We start from the raw sequence: 13081 nt of genomic DNA on the forward strand, positions 1-13081 counted from the left end.
AACAGATATTAGCTCATTGGCAGTGGATTCATTAGACAGAGCCAAGGCTTATGGTGATTATTTACTCGTAGAGGAGGGGCCACAGGATCAGCCCCACGCTCCGTGTCAGCAGCCACAGGCTTCTTTTTGAAGTCACACTGCAACACTCTCTCACACTTACCCTCTTGTTCTGTCTGAGCACCTCTCCCTCTGCATTTCTCCCTCTTTCTGCTTTTCCCCTCTCTATCCCTGTCATTAGACACCCACAGTACATATCTGCTTTTTCTCCCTCTCCTTCTCTCTCTCTCTATCTCTCCTCACCGCCCCCATTCACCCACTGGTAATTATGGAAAAATCTGTAATAGTGCTCAGAGGAGCTGATAATACCTTTAGCTTAATTAAAGACATTTATGGGATGTAAAGACATGTAGCCCAGGGGTTGCTGTGCACCCACACTAACCCAAACTCTTTATTTCTCGCTTCTTGATCTCCACCAATCCCTCACTTTCTTCTTATCGTTTCCTCTGTTACACACACACATTGGGATACACAAGAGTACATGCTCACTCCCTTTGTACGACCCAGTGTTTGGGTCAGAAGTTGTTTAACTAATTGCCCAGAAGTTTTTTTTGTTGTAAAATATTCCACATTAAGTCTTGTGTGGGTTTATGTTAATACCAGACTATGTGGTTTATCAGCCTCAAACACACACATATGCAATAATGACAGTTCTTTCCTGTTGATAATCCCAGCGCTCTTCACACCACATCCTGTTGGGCTAAAAGATGAACAGCAGACTTGTTAAGATGTCAGTCAGGGACAGCAGCAATAAAGCAGGAAAGTGAACAATACTTGGATGTTCTGCAGCGTACGTAGAAAGGTCACAGTGCTGAAGAGACAGCTGGTGCAGTGAGAGTGTTTTTCCTTTTTTCTTTGAATGTGTGATGGAGTCTCGTTTTCTCACCTTTGTTTGTGCGCTTTCATTTGCAGCTTTTTCCTCTCAGTTTGGCATCCCAGGTATGAAAAACTTAATGTAATTTTTCTGAATATATTTTTGCTGCCTTTGAAACCAATCTTTTCCTTAATATGTATTTAGAGTGTCTTTCTCTGGTAGAGTTCACACTTTTTCAATCTAATCCCAGCACTTAATTTCACAATAGGTTCACATTTTCTTTAGGCTGCTCTTAAAAAATGTCACAAGGTAACAGGTTGTTGTAACTTCTCCTCCTGTCTATACTAGACATCGTAAAAAAAGAAACAAAAAGGGTATTGAAAATTAAATGTTGCTGTAGTAGTCTGTTTTACATTTATCTAGTGGATATGTCCCAAAGTTACAAACTTTTTAGTAGAATATGATGTCTCTTCCTCTATCACGATCATCTGCCAAAACTCAGCAAAGAAACAGAAAAATGGCCATATTGGACCTAAAAGTGTTTGGAAAATATCCATTCAGTTTTATTGACTCTAACTCTTGAACTCACATTCGCTTCAGCAAATTTCTAGCAGTCAATTGTTCTCAAAACTAGGGTAGTGAGTTTTGTCTCCTGGCACCTAAACTGAAGTTACTTTAAGAAGGGATTTTCCATTGGCATAGTAGATAGAAGGAACAGATACACAGACCGATGATTCTTTCAATGTACAGTACATACCAGCATGTGAGTGATTTTTTAAGATGCACTGAAATATATTAACCTTTCAATGGACAGGGTAAAAAGAAAACAACAGATATTTAGTCTGCACTGTAGCCCAAAACTAAGGAAACTCCGCCCTAAATGTTTTATCTGTTACTTGGCTAACTTTTTGGTCCTCTGTTCCACAGACTGGGATGATCTTGTTGTGGTTAGAGAGGGCATGCCCACCACCTTAGTCTGCACTGATAACATTTTGAGGGGGGCCGTGGCTATTAACTGGTTGGTGAAGCCAGCTGGTGGGAAAGACTGGAAACTAGTTCTGTCAGCCAACGAGAGGAAAGAGTTCTCTGGACGGGCCTCGAAGGCATCCATGCGACTGACTGACCCTAACTTTCAAGACAGCGGGAATTACTCCCTGTTCCTTCTTCCCAAAATGGAGGACAGCGGCTACTACTCATGCTTGATAAAGCAACAAAAGTGGAAGCTAAAGGAGAGGATTATCCTCTTAGCTGTCCTTACAGGTACAAAAATCAACAGGTCATCTGCAAGATTCTCACACCACAGTGCCCCACAGGAATGTCCTCACTTCAAACTTCACTGCTGTTCTGTTTTTTTAGTTTGTAGAGCACTGTTGTAGTTCAGATCAATATCTAATATTTAACTATTTATATACGCTGTAGTCAGTTGTTGAATTGAAAAGATGTGCATGTTTTTTCCACTTTGAAAATGTTTTTTGTTTATTTTCACATTCTATTTAATCTTTCTATGTCCATCTTGATATGCACTCCTTCAAAGTATTACATCACAAATAACTTATTTACACCTCAAAAAAACTCTTTACATATCTAATGCTGGTGTCTTTGAAAACCCTCATCTCAGCCTGTTTGAAATGCTTCAGTTAAGCTATTCTTTTTTAAGACCCCCCCTCCCTCAGCAGTCTGGAAGCCTCCTCCACTGTTGCCATACAAAGTTATCATAATTAATTTACTGGTGTTTCTCTTTTTGAAATGACAAATCAGTAAACATGACTACACAACTCTCAACTCAACTTTATTTATAAAGCACTTTAAAAACGACCACAGCCGAGACAGAGTGCTGTACATAAATAGACAAACAACACAAGCATAAAACTATTAAAACACAGGATAATAAAACAATAAAAACAATAGAAACAATAAACAAACCATAAAACACTAAAACAGGGGCAGAGTCTCATGCGGGGTAGAAAGCCAAGGAATAAAAATGGGCTTTAAAAATGATGTTTTCAACTTCATATATGACCCAAAAAAGTTTGGAGAGGGACAAAAAATCCCTAGCAACAAAGAACAGAGCAGGGCAGTTCTGTTTGGTAATTTTTGGTCAATTTGTGACATCACCTATCGTTGACGTCACAAAATGAACAAATCTTGTGTCCCTTGCTTTATTCTCATGTGACTTTTTTAACAAGCCATGCAGAGAAGCCCACAGTCTCATCCAGGGATTGCATCCAACAAACAAAACTTAATATTTATTTATAATATATGAAAAAGCATAATACAAAGCAACCCTTTAACTGATGAGACTCTAAAGTAAACTACCTTTGGATCAGCCACTCTTTATTATGTATTTTCCATGTTTCTCTGATCATTTACTGAAGTTGTGCACTAAAACAAAATTTAAAGCATTTGTGCTTTTGTTGCATATTTAAGTATTTTGCAACCATCGTCCTGTCACTTTGTGATGGCCCAAGTTACTCTCAATTGATATTTTACATCCAAATCACATCCATAAATAAGAGGTTAAAACTAATTCAAAGATAAAACAAGCTGTGAAAACTGATCTGCAACTAGGCCTACTGTATATTCAGTATATGTATACGTTTCTGTTTGGACTCTTTTTTAAAAATAGATTAGCTGATTGTATCTGTTATGTATCTTTTATAAATTGATTATGGACATTTAGAATGCAAACTTTGGTTTAAAAAAGAAATATGCCCATGTTCCACCTGAACCACATGCAACACTAAAATGTGGTTTGCATGGTATTTCATCACCTATAAAAACCCAATTATGAATAATTTAATATAAACAAACTCTTAAAAAGGCATTTTTTACAGCTTATTTTTCAAACAGACTCTAGAACACATTTTTTAATGCTAAACTTTAACATATTATAGAAAGTCTTTTTTTTAACTTGCTTCTCAGATCCCTGATTTTATGTGTCCTCCCTTATCTCCAGTCACAATTGAGCCTGCTGTACCCATCCTCCAGATGAGCACCCTACGGCTGACAGCCAGTGTTAACCCTGCACTTGCCATCACCAAGATCACCTGGATGGCACCTGGAAACATTCCCATGAAGAGTGAGAGCACAAAAAAGGGCATCAAGGCCAAACTGCCAAGGATGCAGAGCAGTGACAAAGGGGCCTATGTGTGTGAGGTTCACCCGCTGGCCAAAAGCAGCATCCCTCTTTACCGCTTCAATGTGGACGTGACTGTGGGTGAGTCTGATTTGGGAGAAAAAAGCAGAAGCATTGAAAGATAGAAAGCATCTGTTGTCTCTTTTGTTGATGGTGTGAATGGGCATCAGTGCAAGAAACTCCAGCAGCTGCATTATTTATTGAAGCATCCTGTAGCTACAGTTCTTCAAAGTATCTACTTTTATAGACCAGTTTCAAAAGTCGACTGTAGATCAGCACTCAAATTCATCCAGTCCTTGTGTGAATATTATAGATGTTGAATGTATTATTCATTATTTTGCTTTTTGCATTTTCTCCCTTCTTTCTTTCCTTTCCTTTTCTCCACAGCTGACGAAGTGCTCCCAGCCGACAATATAACATACGGTGAGTGACTTCATAACACAAGCAGTGTGAAAGCCCTGTGTCAGCAGCTTTCTAATCAGGCAGCGCAGAATGGAGAAGTAACTCTCAGCATATGAGAACCTAATCCCTATTGTTGTAGGAATTTTCCCTATCTCCATTTCCCTATACTCTCTCACTTTTCTGTTTACGCTCTTCACCTCACTCTTCATTCACCCTTTTTATTTCATTCTGTAGGGCTTATTATATTTCTGCTTAAGCTGTTATGTCTTCATATATGTCTTGATCCATCTTTCTACGTTTCTGAATCATCTGATCATTCTTATTATTTATTTTTTTTCATTCTTATTTGATCATTCTTATCCTTGCTTGCAGCCGATTTGGTCTCCACCGCCACTCAGGCTGGCACACCTGTCCCCCTGACCTGTCACGTTGACCAGGGTGATTACGTCAAAGTGTTCTGGAAACCCCCAGACATTTATGATCATTTGAGGTTGGTGTATCAGTACGACCGCTGGAGGGGCTCCATTGAGTTGACTGAGAAAAGGGACAGACTCCAGCCTGCAGGGTCCCCCTATAACGCAGACACCGGGAGCTTCTCCTTTCTTCTAACCCCTTGGTTGAACGATGGCGGCCTCTACAGCTGTGACGTTTACATTGATGACCACGCCTACAGCCAGAGGACCCAGCTCACCGTGCTGAAAGGTGAGGATCAGAGTCAGCAGGACGAGAAAGTCGGGGAGGAGGTCCCCATAGAATAAACTAATTCCACGCTGGTGTCTGTGGTTAAGGTCCTTGGTGTAGAGAGAGGTGCATGAGGCCTTTAGCTTAACCCTCCTGTTATGTTGGTTTCTCTGGAACAGCAATAATGTTCCTGGATCAATTTGATCTGGGGCATATTCAATTATCCAAATGTGTCAGAACCCAAAAAATCAAACATTTTTAAATCAAAATTTTAACTCCATTTCTAACCATCTAAATCAAGATTTGGTCCATTGGTGTTCTTTAATTCTTACAGATCATGGTTCAATGATGATAACTCACTCACTTTTCATTAAAATCAATTTTAAAACTTTTTTCAAATGTACTTTGAAAAGCCCTAAATATAAATACAGTAGTTTTACATCACATCGCTTTTTTGTTTATTATATTTTAAATTTTGAATCTTTTTATTTTTATGAAGTGATGTTGATAAATTAACACGGCTCATCTATTCTAACATGCTGCCCAGATTTTTATGCTGCATTTAGCTGGTTTGAAAGGCATATATTGCCTAAAATAGACTTCAAAAAGGGTCAATTTGACCTGCAACATAACAGGAGGGTTAAACAGCCCTAAAGTTGCCTTTGTTTTCACACAGTAATTATATTATGTTTAAATGCATGCAATGAGGCATTAAACACAAAAAAAAGCGTTTTGCATGTTTTTATAAGAGTTCTTTTATCCGCCCAGCACTTGTATGCAGCATCTCCACTGGTTGCCTGGCAACTTCACTAAAAAACTAGGCTGGGAATTCATCGTACCCCTGTGTTGATTATCAAGCTGTGGTTACAGCACATAATACCTTCAAAACCACAACGTGTTGCTTTTATATTTCTATTTCAATAAGTATTGATGAAGGCTGTCTGCAAGTTTCTCCAGTTTCCAGACTTTTTAGCCCTCTGGCTTCAGCTCTACAGTTAGCACAAAGTTATGTGAGTGGTATAGATCATATAACAAAGGCCAATAAGTGTATAGAATTAGTATACATAAATGGCTGAGCAACAGAGGGTGGCATGGTTAATATAGTTGCCAAAGATTCATTTTCCATGAAGTATTAGCCTGCTAATGTGTTAGATATTAATAATACTGAGTTATTATCAGCTCCCAGTGCATTGTTCTCCCAGACCATACACTGTGGAATAAGTGCCAAGAGAGTCTCCTGCAGCAGTTGGTAGAATGTCACATTGTGAAATGAATACCTTTACAATATTGCTCATTAAAGGGAACATTTGCTAGATCTATAAATTTGAAAGGAAAAAAAAGGGCAGAACACCTGTTGATCCTTTATGAGAGCGCCTTGGGGAGGTTGCAACCTTTGCAGAAACACACTGAATATATAGCACACACACACACACACACACACACACACACACACACACACACACACACACACACACACACACACACACACACACACACACACACACACAAAAAAAAAACACACACACACAAAACTCCCATGCACATATACAATGCCCTGTCATGGCGGCCTTGGGATGCTTTACTAATCACAGCCCCTCTGGCATCCATCACAGCTGCCCAGACATGACCAGCCAATCTGTCACTGTCCCTGTCATCCTGCTGCACACATCTGCATCCCTCATGCTCATGCACACACATACACATCCGCCTGCACACCAATCATGTGATGCATATATTTTTACCCCACCTCATTATGGGTATCATTATGTATGATTATACCTGCTGCCCTCCCACTAAGGCTGTAGGTGGCCCACACTGATCACTCTAATCAAGGCTGAAATATGTGTGTGTTTTTATGCTGGTGTGTGTGTGTGTGTGTGTTGTGAATCTGTGGAGCTTGATTACACCCAGATGGATTCTCATTTCAGTTTGATGAGACACTAAGCATCAGTCACAGTCAACCAATACATTAGCAGCAAATCACTTTAATGAATATATATTATTTTGACCCTTCTCCGGATTGTTCTTTGTTTTTCATCTCCCCCCCCCCCCCCCCTTAATCTTTATCTGTCCTTGGCCTTTTCTGTATTCACACACTACCCTTTAACTTACTCTCTCCTCCTGTCTAACTCCCTTCTCTTCCCTCCTGATGTCATTTTCACTAACTCATCCTTGCTTTGGTATCTCTAAATTTGTCTCTCCTCTCCTCTCCTCTCCTCTCCTCTCCTCTCCTCTCCTCTCCTCTCCTCTCCTCTCCTCTCCTCTCCTCTCCTCTCCTCTCCTCTCCTCTCCTCTCCTCTCCTCTCCTCTCCTCTCCTCTCCTCTCCTCTCCAGTTGCAGTCACAAACTCCTCCAAAGGGCTTGAGTTGAAATGCATATACAACGAGCGAACCAATGTCCGCAGTGCCAAATGGAAACACCAGAACAAGGGTCGAGAACTGAACATTAGAACCAAGAGCCCCGGCAGCATCTTCATCATACTGCCCTTACCCATCACCTCTGACACAGCCGGGGAGTACACCTGCGTTCTACAGCTGGTAAACGGGCAGACAGTTTCCGCGAAGCATGTGGTCTCTAAAGGTCGGACAGGTGGTAAAGTATCTCAAATAGTGGCTTGTGTTCTGATTTTCTTTACCAGAAGTGTATTATATCATTTGAACATGAGTCCAAGCAGGTTTTCTGTCAGCTTACTGGAGATAATGAACCATGAATGTGGATGCTTTTCCGATATGTGTTTCATGAAGCATTTTACAGGGCATTCAAGCCAACCTCAGGCCAATTCTTCTGCCTGGAAGTCAGTGGTTTACAAAGAAAAACCTTTCTGACAGATGCCTTATGTTCTGCTTTGTTAATGTAGTTAAACAGGTCACAGGTCAGGACTCTATATTAACAAGATGCTATGATTTATAGAAAATGTTCTGTGGAGTTTTCGGGACCTACTTTAAAAAAATAATCCCTCTTTTCTAATACTCTTCTCCGCCTCTCCCTCTATAAAATATGAAACATAAAAGCTATAGTTTTTCTCATCACACTCACCTAGATGATACGTGAATATATGACATGACCTTAGGATATATCTCTTCACAAAAACTAAATTATTCAGGCTTATTGTATTGGTGGCTGTGGGGGATCACAGGAGGATGTGACAGTTGAATGGATCCCTTGGCAGAGATGAGTTCCCTCCCCATATCCCTGATACATCACTCGGGCTGAGGGGCCCTGAGCTCATCATAATGAATGCTGATGGTACGGCTGTAAGAGTAATGGGCATGGGGGAAAGAGAGTGAGAGTGTGATAGAGACAAGGAGAGGAAAAGAGGCAGGCAAAAGATTTCGGCTGATTGGAGAGGCTGGATTAGAATAAATGGAGATGGTGCTCAGTGTTGCATTTGTCCAGCTTGTCATCAAGAATTTGGATTGAGTAGAGAGAGGCGTTCAAATAATGTGAAGGTTTAGCCAACTATGATACCACTGTTGAAAAGTGTCAGGTTGCACAAACACTGCAAAAGTGCAAGAAAGTTAGTAATGGATGCTCTGACATAAAGCTGTGTCAATTGAAGGGCTACAAAGAATTGTCCTTCTGTAGGCGGTAAGAGGACTTTCAAAGATGTTGGGATTTTGTGCTAAGAAAACTCTGAAAAGAAAGAAACTCTGAGTAAATAAAAATCAATCCAACAATTAACACATAGCCATAGTTGTGTATACCTTTGTTCTGTTGTTAGTAGTTTCAGAAGTTAAAAAATACTGCACAATAGAATTTCTTTCAGATGTGACAAAATGCAAAATTGAAGCAATCATTGTGTTCTGTCGTACATAAAATACTTCAAATGTCAGGGATGTCATGCAATCATTTGCTATCCTGAGTTGTCCCATCATTTGCAAAACATTCAAGCACCTCTTTGGTTTGCTCCTCCATCCTCTTCTACAATCGCACTGATATAACTCACCCCCCTCCCCACCTCATTCCAGATGAAATAGGCACAGTAGCGTGGAAGTGCTAGTAGTAGAGGAAAGGAAAAGATGAAAGAAGGTAAGAGAGACAGAAAGAGAAAGAAGAAATGTGCAAGAGGGAAACTTGGAGCATTTATGCCTCACTTCACTGCACTCAATTAGCATAAATTGTGCGTTAAAGCTGGCATGGAGAACAGTGCAGGTCAGACTTGGGGTCAGCTCTCACCACAATATTCCATTAGCAACCTCTACACATACTCAGCAATCAATTACACCTCACACAGTTCTTAATGATTGATCATTTTTAAGCTGGCTAAATGTTGTGACACAAGGGCTAAGGTGAAGCTCGAGGACCTCTTTTTGTGCACAAAATGTGTGCAAATTGGATTAGTTTTGCTTACTTTTGCTAGCTCTTCATACTCTGGGTGACCCTGAGAGCCGCAGAAGAACAGTGTGCCAATAGTTGAGAAATTATGAAGATCCCAGAAATGTGCAATTTTTGGTCATATTTTGTCAACTTTTTTGATAAGGCTATCTTATAGTCCAAAAGTTCTCACACAGATCTCTGCTTTTCACTCAATGAACATCAAGCAGCCGGTCACATATTCCCTGTTCATGTACACTAAATTACAGCAGTCTCTGTGGAAACAAGATACCACCCTCTGGCTCCTCTCCCTGTCGCCCTGTGGCTGTGTTTCAGTGAGGATGATGTCATCGTCATTATGCAAACAAACCTGACAAGTTTGATCACCAGCATGAGCTCTTCCCACAGAATTTAACTGGTGCTGCAGTGAGCAAATGGTTAGCTTATGTAATGTTTGTGATAATTATGCCTACGCTTTTCATCCACCAGTTTTTTTCAGCGCTACATCGACAGGGCTTGGTTGAAAGACTGATATTTACATTGTCAGTTTGCCTTGAGGCACTTTGTTGCTAAGATCAGATGTCAAGGGAGTGTTCATGGACAAGCCTCTCCTGAATTTACCTACTCCACATTCAAAGGCAGATAATGAGAAAGGTAAACGATAGAATTTGCAAAGAGTTAGATCAGATGACTCTGTTTGGTATAGTGCAATTTTTTGAAGTTTTGTGCACTAAGTTGACTGCATGTGGTCTCTTTCATATCGATGTGTTTCTCATTCTTGTCAACGTTTTAACTGACAGCATTTGCTGTCCAGGCTGAGGGTCTGTCAAATCGATGTCTACTGAGCTGTTGTACAGACCATTCACTCTGTCTGACAGAGCCTGGATTTCCTCGCCTTCTTCCCCTGCACCCATTGTCTGTGACTGACAGCAGCATGATGCAAATGCATGTAACGTGTTGAGGAAGTCATAACTGCAACTTGTCTTAAAATCGAAAGTTTAAAGTGTCCACGTACAGAAAATGGTTGGCCTGCCTTTGACTTTTACAAATGAGGACACTGGTGAACAAACGGCAGCAACTTCTCTTCTTGTCGTTCAACCTCACACACACACACACACACACACACACACACACACACACACACACACACACACACACACACACACACACACACACACACACACACACACACACACACACACACACACACCGAAGCTCCACAAGTTTTAAATTATCACTGTTCTGTTCTTGGAAACATCCACCCTTTCTTCTCTCTCACTTTTCTCTTTCTTTCTTTTGTAGAGAGTGTGCCCCCCCCCACCCTGCTCCCCTCTCTTTCTGCTTTATTACTCCTGGTGCCCCTGGTTGCTGCGGCTGTCGGTGTGTTGCTATGGAGACAGAAACACATTTCTGATCGCGGTGAGTCTTCCAGCGCTTTTCTTTTTTGACAGCTTTCCCTGTTCCGTCCATCTTCGGCCCCCCCCTGTCAGCTGCCACTGAGTGATGTGGGCCGTGACATCCTCTGGGGTCGTAGTAATGAATCTGCCCCTCACTCTCTGCCCCTTCGTGTGTGTTGTTAGTGTGTGTTTTGTGTGTGTAGTAACTATCTCTCTGAACTCAGGTATCGAGCCGTCTCTGTCTGTCTACTCTGGCGAAGTAGAGAACATCTATGAGAATCCTGAGGATACCCGACAGGTGATGAATTCAGACATTTTCAATTACAACATATCTCCATTTTGCCCTCATCTTCCCCCTCTGGTATTTAGCACTACTTCTCTCATCTTTTCATTTCCTCTCACTATCCCCTCCCTTTTCTGTCTTCTCTCTGTAGAACACTTTCTCCTCTGTTTCTGTTTTCCTTCTAATTTTCACCATCCCTCTCTCTCTCTGTCACTTGTTGTTCATTAAACCTGTTTTCTTCTGCTCTCCTCCCTTCCCAACAGGCTCCTCCCCAGGGTTCAGTCTACATGGTGAGTTATTGTATCAACCCTGCACACTTACACACTCACACTCACACTCACTCACACACACACACACACACACACACACACACACACACACACACACACACACACACACTCACACTCACACTCACACACACACACACACACACACACACACACAGGCATTTTTGTGAGGATTTGTGATGCACAGGTCCACCAATGCATACAGACTCTCACTCTCTGTATTGCCCCCTCCCTAAGCTGTCAGCCGATATGTCTTTCCTCACACTCACGCTCTTCATTTCCAGTCTGTCAGCCCTCTCTCAGATAAACCCAGTGCCTATCAACTGTCACCCTTACATTAGCCGTATTAACAAATCAATCTCATTACACAGGGTACAGAGAGACATAAATCTGGCCTCAGTAGCATGGATTTCTCTCTTTATCATCCTTGTCACTGTCCCACTCTTTCCCTGCCTCCCTTCCCCCTTTTCTTCTTTATGCCAGGATTTGAAGCCAAGAGGAGAGGATGATGTCTATAAGGAACTGGAGCGGTAAGAGACAAGCCTTGCATCACCTGTGTGTGCTTTTGTATGTTGAGAGTGTATTTGTGTGTGTGTATTTGCACTGTCACTCATCTGCCCCTCAAATCCCCCTCACACACACCAATCACACCGGCCTGAACATCACTGTGACACAGTGGCATAATATCACGCCAGCCGCTGACAGGCAGCGCTCCATCCGCCCCGTGTTTTGTTGTTGTTGCGTGGGCTGTCTTGTGTTTGTGTTTAAGGAAGAATCAAAGAGACTTGGGGACAGGAGATTTTGTGTGCGAGTTTGTCTTTGTGCTCTGTTTTCAGATGCGAACAGTGTCAGGGCTGATCACCTACCCACATCTCATCCTCATCTGGCTGTCATAACTGCTTGATTTCCCAGCTGCAGCAGAGGGCCTTTTTAAACGGAAGTAACAACTGAATGTCAGAGTTGAAATGTGACAAAAAATGTAAATGCTTTAGAGCATTTAGATATTTTTTTTAAAAGTTATTTAAAAATAGTACATTTTACCCATTATAGTAAAACATATAGACAAAAAAAGTAGCTAAAATTGAAATAAAACCTTTAACATAGAAATGGTAATGATTTTCTGGCTTCGTTTTCGCCAGATGACTCTGGCAAAAGTTGAGGGTTAGTGAACAGGTAATTATCAAAGGCATCAGTAGGAGTAGGTGAATTCATAAAGGCACAGGAAACACAGCCACATGCTCATATAAGTAGACACATTTTCTGCAGACCAGCTAAATGAAGCAACATTAAATCACTTTGAGGGACAGTGGGGGTCACGAGTCTTTGACAGCTATATTTAGGGTGTCGTGAGTCTTTGCCACCTATATTTTGGGGGCCACGGGCTGAAAAGTTTGGGAACCCCTGCTTTAGTGAAATATAACTCAATTGTTTGCAACATTTGAATCCTACACTGTTGCCTTATAATAGTGCTTTGTCACTGATGTGTTTAAATGTCATGTTAAAGGAAGTTAACTGGATAAAGGTGAAATATTTTCATTGAGAAATAGTAACCACATCCCATATGTGTGGAAGATATTTCATATGCCTGTTTTCTGTTTTTTTCACTGCCTATAGTTTGTTGTATTTTCTTTGCATTTGGTATTGAACCCCCTGTATGTGTTTCTATCTTATTATCTGTATTTCAAGATAGATATTTCAAAATAAAAATCG

At 41.1% G+C, this 13081-nt stretch overlaps 1 protein-coding gene across 1 annotated transcript; it reads left to right on the forward strand.

Moving 5' to 3' along the window:
* Positions 1–923: 923 nt before the first annotated feature.
* g6fl (g6f-like) lies at positions 924–13016 on the forward strand. The gene is made up of 12 exons (XM_034697635.1): positions 924–996; positions 1799–2131; positions 3828–4088; positions 4395–4430; positions 4782–5111; positions 7425–7884; positions 9979–10058; positions 10707–10823; positions 11026–11099; positions 11348–11374; positions 11855–11901; positions 12208–13016. The coding sequence occupies exons 1-12, from the start codon at positions 924–926 to the stop codon at positions 12227–12229; spliced, it is 1860 nt and encodes a 619-aa protein (XP_034553526.1). The 3' UTR covers positions 12230–13016.
* Positions 13017–13081: the final 65 nt, after the last annotated feature.

This window comes from Notolabrus celidotus, chromosome 12 (genome assembly GCF_009762535.1).
Source record: "Notolabrus celidotus isolate fNotCel1 chromosome 12, fNotCel1.pri, whole genome shotgun sequence".
NCBI classification, from domain to species: domain Eukaryota; kingdom Metazoa; phylum Chordata; class Actinopteri; order Labriformes; family Labridae; genus Notolabrus; species Notolabrus celidotus.

What these genes read in the sequence shown, in the direction of transcription:
- g6fl (XM_034697635.1), top strand. Translation starts at nt 924, where the DNA reads ATGGAGTCTCGTTTTCTCACCTTTGTTTGTGCGCTTTCATTTGCAGCT. An exon ending in GAAACACATTTCTGATCGCG is followed by an intron (nt 10,824 to 11,025) that starts GTGAGTCTTCCA and finishes CTCTGAACTCAG; the next exon opens with GTATCGAGCCGTCTCTGTCT. An exon ending in ATCCTGAGGATACCCGACAG is followed by an intron (nt 11,100 to 11,347) that starts GTGATGAATTCA and finishes CCTTCCCAACAG; the next exon opens with GCTCCTCCCCAGGGTTCAGT.